The 8,996-nt window shown below is 35.6% G+C and overlaps 1 protein-coding gene across 1 annotated transcript; it reads left to right on the top strand.

Annotated features, from left to right (window-relative positions):
* Positions 1 to 565: 565 nt before the first annotated feature.
* LOC143627881 (uncharacterized) lies at positions 566 to 4,256 on the top strand. The gene is made up of 4 exons (XM_077097594.1): positions 566 to 998; positions 2,559 to 2,887; positions 3,710 to 3,965; positions 4,046 to 4,256. Exons 1-4 carry the CDS (start codon positions 641 to 643, stop codon positions 4,144 to 4,146), a joined length of 1,044 nt encoding a protein of 347 aa, XP_076953709.1. The 5' UTR covers positions 566 to 640; the 3' UTR covers positions 4,147 to 4,256.
* The last annotated feature ends 4,740 nt before the right edge of the window (positions 4,257 to 8,996 follow it).

Here is an 8,996-nt window from a genome sequence, read left to right as displayed (position 1 = left end):
TTCCAGCATGTCTCACATTATTCAATTATCACAAGTTACATTTAAAAAAAATAAATAAATATGGACACTGCCTGCAAAATATTATAAAATTAAAATTATTAAAATTTTTACAAGGGTTTAGACGTTTTGTGATCCAGACGATTATAGTAATTTGTATTGTAGGTGGGCTTGTGTATTAGGTTGCCTAATTTAGTTAGGGCATCAATTGTGATTTGTTGTATGTGGGCTTGAGTAATGGACGTCAATTCTTAATTTAACTATTAATCGGGTTAACCCGAAACCCGAATAATTTTTAAAAACGAACCCAAAATCCGACCTTAATAATAATACAGGTTAACCCAAATAACCCGATTGATACACTTGACCCTATTTAACCCAACCCTAATTAACTTATTTGGATTCAGTTCGGGTTAAAAGTTTTTGGAATATAAAATGATAGTATAATTTTAATCTAAGACCCGTGAAAGTTGAAACTCCCTCCAAAAGTAAAAGCTTTTGATTTTCAAAGGCAAGAAGCACGTGACTTTCAGAGTCATTTCTTCCTACTTCCTCCATGTGTTGCATTTCACAATCTTTTTATTTAATTTCATCATCTATCTCTAAAACCCTAACTTTTTTTTAAACCTAAGTCATACATACAATGTGGCAAGTTTTGGTAGCAGCAGCAATCGCAGGATCCGGCTATTTCGCTAAAAACCTTCTCACCAAACCCACACAAACACCACCTAATGCTGAATCTGAACCAGACACTTCAATGTCAGACGAATCTATTTTTAGGTTTTCTAGTGCGTCTAACGGATCAAACACCATTCGGAAGAAATTAGGGCGTGCGAAATGTAATCGAGTAAATCATGAAAGAAAGATTGTATTGGACAAGCAAATTGGGGATGTTTTAGTTGATTGTAATAAGAAGAACGTGAGGAAATTTGGTGTTAGTTTGAAGAAGAGGCGTATTGGAAGAAATGCGTCTGCAAAATGTCATTCTTTTTATGTTAAAGGTAATCAATCTCTCTCATTCATCTAGGACCGGCAAACGGGGCCGGGTTGGTCAGGTTCGGGTTATGATCGGAACGGGTCGAGGGTTATTTTGGTTTGGACCAGGATGGGTTTAGGGCTTCAGATTGAAAGGGGTGGGTTAAGAATGGGTTGTTTTTTTGAAAAAAAATTATAAATATTTTTTTGTTGAAACTAATGTGCATTTCAGCTTTGCTTCTGGTTTTGGTCACTGGTTAGACGTGCATTATAGGTTACACATGTTTAAGTGGCAGTTACGTGTACTGGGGCTGGGAAACGTGCATCCGGCGCCACGTAACGTGTGTGACCTGGCCTTGTATGTGTAACGGATATCTGGACAATGGGAATGATTCGCCTTTTGATTATAAGTTTCTTCAATGTAACAATTCTATTTCGGTGGTGTGGGATTGCTTATTTTAGGCCACAAGCTATCCGTAGTGGGGCGACAAGGGGCGCAAACATCCGCCCCCCCCCCCCCCCCCCCCCCGGCCCGACAAAAGGGGCGATAAGGGGGTGGGCAACTAGTTTTTGTTGCTTGCCATGTTTGTTTTTTTTAATTATTATAATTGTTTTTGTGTGTGATATATACATATATATATATGATTGATTTCTTTTGAGAACCGCTTTGAGTTTTAAGAACTCGAAAGAACTCAACGTAACAACTTTTTTTTTTGAATTTTTTTTACACGTGTAATACGTAAGTGTAAGTAATGTACAAAAAATTACCGTAATTTTTTACACACCGAATCTACTTTTTACACATGTGTAACTAAAGTTTAAACTTGTGTAATCAATAAAAATCTTTATTCTCTCTCCTGATTCATTTTTTAATCAAATTTAATCTCAGCTACATATTCTAACTCATTTAATTAAATGTTTGGTCTAAAATTGAGTTCTTAAAGTTCTTACTACTCATCAAGTTCTCAAAATATCCCTCCCTTATATATATATATATATATATATAAAAGAGTTCAAATAAAAAACAAGTGTTTTGTGAGAAGTGTGAGAAGAACTTTAAAATTAAACAAACCACCCAAATATGACACTATACAATGTAAATATGAAACAATACAATTATTTAGAAACTACCAATCTCAACCACTAGATCATAGATCCAAGGGCCTAGATCTATTCTTATTCTTCTCACAAAAATATTGTTTTTTACATTAACCCTACCCTATATATATGGGGTACAACACCATTACACCCCTAAAGCAAAAACCCATCCTATGCTGATTGGGCTGCACATTGCGCAAATCGCCCCATTTTGTAGGCCCTCCACTACACGTAGCTTTATGACTTATTAACTTTTGGAAAAGTAAAAAGGTGTTTAGTATTGTGAGGGGATAACTTAATAAGTAACAATATTGTGAGTTATTACGTTTTGGAAAAATAGGTTATATGGAGGTGAACTAAGTAATCCCAAACACCCCAAAATAGCGACCTTTATAAATCATAACCCTAAGTTTTGGGACATATTGTTTCTGTAAAATAGTATATTATAAAAAAAGATATTGTTTCTGATTCGTTATTATGTATTTCAGGCAAATCATCATTCAGTTATGGAGTAGGAGTTGGGATGATGTACATGATGTCAGCAGGGAAAGCTGAAATTGAGAGGCTAAATGCAGCAATAGATGAAACTGCTAAAGTTGTTCAAGAATTAAAAACTGAGATTTCCAAAAGAAAGTTATCCAGTGATTCGAAGGCTGATGATACTAATGGTTTTGCTATATATAATGAAGGTGAATATGCAAGCAGTATTTTGACCGATGAACCGCAGAGAGATGTGATGGAATTGGAGCAGTTAGAAGCTGAACTTGAATCTGAGCTTCTGAAGCTTCAGATCTCCGACGCATCTTCTTCTTTTCAGGTAATTCTTTCTTATAGTATTTGCATCTCTTGCATATAAGTAATAATGCATTAAATTATGATTGTATAAGCAATATTGTTACAAGGTCATCTAAAGTTGTAAATAAAATGATTTAGGAGGTTGTATGCACTAAATATAGACTTTGATCGATTTTTAACATGTTAGACATGTTACTGTTTTAGCAAATTTTATTGGTTTGATGAATATCCAATATTTTCATAACTGGAATTGTCATTGAAGCATCCATCTTACCTGTCCATTGGACCGTTTTACAAAATGAACGATGTCAAAAATAATTAAAAATAAACAATATGTATTGGCGTGTATTTACAATTTAACAAAACATGAAGCATGTTATAAAGAAAAGATAAAGTCTGGACTCTGGAGTAAACAAATTATGAAGCCTGAATTAGTAAATGCGATTTTGGAAGGAAAAATATTTACAAGTATTAGATGTGATTTTTGAAAACCTGGTCCAACCACCGATCCAGTTCGTAGCTTCAACTGGCCAGGCCCAAATGAAGGTGGTTTAAGATTACTCAATCAGATCGGTTGTCTAGTTGAGTAGACGGTTCCAGTTTGAGCAGTCAGTCTAGTCCAATTCTAGCAACATTGTGTAAACACACAATTTAAATTGAGTTGTTCCTAGTAAAATAGTACAAAATATGCTTAAGGAGCTTCAAGAAAGCAACTTTGTGTTTTCAAGAGTCACATCCACATGTGCTCTTTTGCCTTCATGGTTCTAAGCTTGTAATTATAACTCATATATCACAATGAATCTTGGTTAACTATATCTGATAATGTTTTGTTGATGTTCTACAGAACAAAACATCAACTGAAGATTCCTCCAATCCCCAAAATCTTGATTTAGAATTTAATCAATGTAATGGTGTACTACCATATGAACTTGACAAAAAACTATGCCAGTTACTAATCGAACAACAGGAAAGTCAAATCGTTGACTTGGAGTCCGAACTACAACACACAAATTCCAAGCTTGTGGAGAAAGAATCCGAGCTCCAAGCGTTAAAAGACTGCGTTAAACGCCTTAGTGACTTTTCTGTAACGTGTCCCTCGGGTACATCTTTGACTTTTTGATCAAACTTTTGTTTTGTTTTATTTGAGACACATTTTAAAACTAAAACTATATTTTTATAGATGAAGAAACAGAAGACCGGTTTGATGAAGCTCATAACAAGATGGTATATGATAACAGAAGATCAACGGTTGGGATTAAAAGGGTAATTGACTTATGCTAACCTAGTTACATTGTGTTCTACGATGAATTTGTACATTTTTAGAAATTTAAATCCTTATCATGGGTATTTGATGATGAGATTTCTAGCATGTAACACAGACTTTCTTGTTTTCTTATTGTTTGTGGAATATTTCGTTAGTTATGATTGTTTTCATTAGTTTTACAACTGAAGCATATGATTTAATCTGAGGTTGTCTGTCAAGAACTCATAAACATCAATATTAAACAATGAATCAAAGATCTCAAGCTTGATCAAACTCTAAAACAACCATAACTTTTACAACAAAATGATTCACCACTTAGATGAATCTCAAGACTAAACACACATGACGACATCTACCTAATATTAACGTAGATACTCAGGAACAATACGAATGATCAGTTGAAAACTCAAACGGAACTAACAATAGAAAACGGAACTATCATGCCACATATGACATATAAGCGGGTCAAAGGCGTTCTATTGGACTGCGATGCTGAGTTCGAGTTTAAACAGAGGGTTTGGTCACATATTGAAAACCATTTAAGGGGCTGCACTAAAGGAATCCTAAGTCTGAAATGTAATATTCATGAAATTGATATGTTTTTTTATGAAGGTCCCACTAAAAATAATATTGGTTTCAAGTCAATTATCCACAGTAATTGTATTTCACGGCATTGGTTAGTTTGTCATAAATTATATCAAAATATTTTACACATAAGAGAAATCTAGTCATAATAAAATAAATAAAAAACCGTAAAAAAAAAGAAATCAGTTATTTGGTTTATTAGTTTTTATAATAGACAATGTCGGTCTGGTTAAGTTATATACATTACAAACTTTGAATTAACCGAATCATGAGAATAAGTATGTCTGTTGAAACTAATAAATATGAAATGAATGAATGTTAACCTGGTTGTTGAATGATAAATTGATAATTATAATCGTCTTCTCTTGTGGTTGGTATTAGCATTTAGGGTGTGTTTGGGCTTGCTTATTTAAGTGATTAAGGACTTTTTGTTAAAAGAACTTATAAACTTATGAATATTTTAAAAGAAGTTTGTACAAAAATGTTTGGGTTAGCTTATGTGTTGAGGAAAACCAAAATGACACTCTTTTTTAAAAGAAGTGTAATGGGTTTTGAGAGTTAGAGGAGTATAATAGGTAAATCAAATCCATCAAATTAATAAGTTACAAATTCCTAACTTTTCAAAACCCTTTTATTTGTCTTCCCCATAAGTTAAAATCCATTAGGTCTTATGGTTTGTCAAACACCTTATACACCTTATTAACTTTTTAAAAAGTTTATAAGTTATAAGTTAATGAAAATAAGGAATCCCAAACACCCCCTTAATGTTATGTAGGGTGTCGTCGAACCAATTTTATATGCCGCGTCGAATCAGGCAACCAGATGACCAGTCTAGATTCATTATGCGAACCAAATGACATAATTGTTTTATTCACATTCATTTTATTGGTTTGAAACATGTGATGTAGCTATTATTAGGTATCTCTCCTTGTTAGAATTGATGACTTCTTCTAAAAGAAGCAATCAGACTATCACTAAGCCAGAAGACTCGTGATAAAGAACTATTATTACTTTTTTTTTTAATTTCAAAGAACTAGTATTGTATTTATCTACTTATTAGTTTTTCCCATATATATTTTTATTGTGTTTTCTTTGTATTCACATTCAATCAAAACATAATGCATGGTAGCTCAAGGAATTATGTTATATGTACATACAAGTAATATAATTAGGATCTTAAATGCTAGAAAACACATAATTATGTTAATAATTTCATATGCTAGCAATATACTTACTTTTTAAAATTAATGTAATTACAATAATTATGTTCAATATTTTTTACAAGTACCAAGCATAATATTTGAACAAACCTAATGTGATCATCGTTTTATGGTTAATCTTTATTCGATCGCTTCTGTTTAGTTACAGGACAAAGTTTAATTTACCATATATTTGAACAATATAGTTTCAAGTGGTATTATAGATAGAGAATGATGCTAAGGTGTTTTCCTTTCTTATTCCGTGTCAGATTGGGTAAAACGCACCTCATGTTGTACATGTGCTTTCGGATGGTTAAAGACAGAAAACCGGGTTACATTAATTACGAACCACTTAAAGGACTATATTGTGCAAACTTGGTAATAACCTAACCCGATTTGACCCGAACTAACCTGATTTGACCTTAATTTAACTTGAAAATCCTTATATCTTTTGGCCATTCTACACAAATAATTGATGTCACTTGTGTTGGTTTTGATTGGGGCCTGTTTTGTTGTGGGGTCAAAAGACAAGTTCTTGATTGAGTGCAAGAAAGAAAATAATTTCTGAAACCCATGGTGACATTTTGTTTTCTTATTGATTGGAGTGTTGGGTAAACTCCTACATGATATGTCAATTCATAGCAAATGGAATTTCCTAAACTATACCAGTTTTGAGGATGCTCTAGTGTTGTGCCCAAAGGGTGGCCAGGGGTAGTTTTGTAAACATATCACAAGTGAACTCCACTATGTAAACACTATATATTGGATTGTACATTAACATTGATTCTATACGGGAGAAGGTGGGAGCCATTTCTTGGTTTATAGAAATTTGCCCTTTTTATATCAAATTGATGGTGGGAATTGTATTTTTTACCCTTTTTACATGATATTTTATTTTATTTTTTAATAATACTTGAAAAAATTGCATATTTTTTTATATTTATTTTAAAAAATGTGTAAAATACTTTTGCTGGTGTTGTCATATCCTTAATCCACATGACCATACATAGTCCCATGAAAGCAATCAATTATATCTTGTACAAGTGAGTCCAAACATAACCTTACAAGTTACAACTACTTTTCTATTTGACAAGTAAACTTGCATCATAGAAAATATTCTATTTCTGTGTCTTATTTTATTTATTTTTTATTACCAAATATATTAAATTTTAATTTCAAGCTTAGCATGACATGTTTATACAGAAAAAAGATGGTCAAACTCATTTACATAAAAACAATCTATACACGTTATAATTTATCACGTTATATAACTAAAGGGCTTTATAACTACCATTCGATCAAGCGCTCGAGACAAAAGAGGAAACGTATATCATGAAGTTTATTTTTGAGTGTCAATGGTCGTTGTCTTTGTAATGTCTTGTGAAAACTAACTATACTAGTGAAAAAATACTAAGTGAACCCTCGAGCAGATTATAGATAATCTGGGGGTTAAGTAATGTTTCCCACGAGGATGAGGTCCAGCAGAGAAGGTTGTTCTTCTGGAGACCTGCAAAACAGACACCGTAAGCTCGTCACTGAGAAGGGGGGGTTCCTCCTTGTGACCACCCTCCGGCGTGAGAATCAGACTAGATTGCTCTGAATATAAGTGTATATTAAGAGATTGCTAGATAAGATTGAGATATCAGATGATGTCCTTACCATTCCAAGGTGTTGGAGTATTTATAGCCGAAGGTAGGTTTCCTAGAAGGTACAGCCGGCTGAATAGTAATCCTGTTCCACCAACAGTAGACTACGCACAGGCCATGCTGGTTGGTGGATAGGCTACGGCCAACAGTAAAGGTCGGCTGTATACTGTTCCTTTACTGCCGGCTACGCACTGTTCCACCGACTGCAGGCTGCGCACGTCCCATCGTAAGGGTTGGTGAGTAGGCAGCGGCTAATAGTGACAAACAGTACTAGAGGGTGCTCCTCCTCGTATTGTTGTCGGTGAGCTGTCACCCTGTGATTGGTTCATGGGCTGCTCTGGTCAAATTATCTGTTCCGCCCATACCTTAGTAGGTATAGTACGAAAGACCTTCCAGAAGCATACGGACTGGCTCATTTAGGCGGGAGTATTCCCGCCTTGCTCATTCCTTCATGTGACTACTGAAGTGGCTAATGCCTTGTGCGTGTAGCCTTGCTGTTAGTGCGGGTAGCCTTCCCTAATGGCTTGTATCCGCAGCTGCGGGAACAGGCGGGGTACTTCACCATTGGGAGGCTTTCCCTGCGGGTACAGCTGGCGTACTGCGCGTAAGGTTCTTTGAGCATGGTGGGTCCTGCTGGAGCAGTTGGTCATTGCGCAGACGTCCCTGTTCAAGGTGAGTCTTGCGGGTCCAACTGGGCTCTGCTGGGACCTACCTCTTCAAGTCCCCCCAGTCCAATGTTCTTCTCATGAATTATTAATAAGTGAGGTGAACTTTTGGACTTTAGCATGGGGTTTTGAAAAGGGTTTAGTTTTTCGGTTTTCCGTGGTGATTCATCCCGCGGTTTTCCTGATGTCACGCAGAAATTCCCGACTTTTCTGCTTGATCTTTGGGTGTGAAGCGGGTAGGTTTGTAACCTCCTCGCACGTCAGGAGCGTTGAGTCCCACTTGTATGGATTCTCCATGGGGTCTTGGTAGTTTTCAACATAGTGATCAATTATGCTAAAACCACCAATTCCATCTTGGAGTTTCAAACAATATAGTTCTCGACGTTCCCGTCGTGCGGGGATGTTATTCCTGTTTCCGCAAGCATGGCCCAGAAGATCCTTCTTGGTTTGAATTCCCTGCAGAGTGCTAAGTATGTGAAGGGTTTTGCCTTGACACTGTACCCGCACTCGTCTTACGGTTACTTTATTTCCAAGGTATTCCTGGCGTCAATTCCCTGCGGGTGCTAAGTATGTGAAGGGTTTTGCCTTAACACTGTACCCGCATCCGTCTTACGGTTACTTGGTTGCCAAGGTAAGGGGTATTTTCCCGCTTACTTTTGAATCTTTTTTGAATTTTGAATTTTGAAATTCGAAGAGTTGGTGAAAGGATAAGAACAGTCCAAACCTCTGAAACGTCGTGCGACGGTTTCTTCTGAGTGTGTCAGGACGTGCA

Source organism: Bidens hawaiensis, unplaced genomic scaffold, assembly GCF_021521415.1.
Source record: "Bidens hawaiensis isolate Kalapana, Puna unplaced genomic scaffold, B.hawaiensis_p1.1 tig00004748_1, whole genome shotgun sequence".
Taxonomy (NCBI): Eukaryota; Viridiplantae; Streptophyta; class Magnoliopsida; order Asterales; family Asteraceae; genus Bidens; species Bidens hawaiensis.
This window is presented reverse-complemented; position numbering and strand designations above follow the sequence as displayed.

Bases quoted from the DNA above. Each gene is read 5' to 3' on its own strand.
- LOC143627881 (XM_077097594.1), top strand. From the start codon at position 641: ATGTGGCAAGTTTTGGTAGCAGCAGCAATCGCAGGATCCGGCTATTTC. The intron at 2,888-3,709 runs GTAATTCTTTCT...GATGTTCTACAG, and splicing joins ACGCATCTTCTTCTTTTCAG to AACAAAACATCAACTGAAGA. The intron at 3,966-4,045 runs GTACATCTTTGA...ATATTTTTATAG, and splicing joins TTCTGTAACGTGTCCCTCGG to ATGAAGAAACAGAAGACCGG.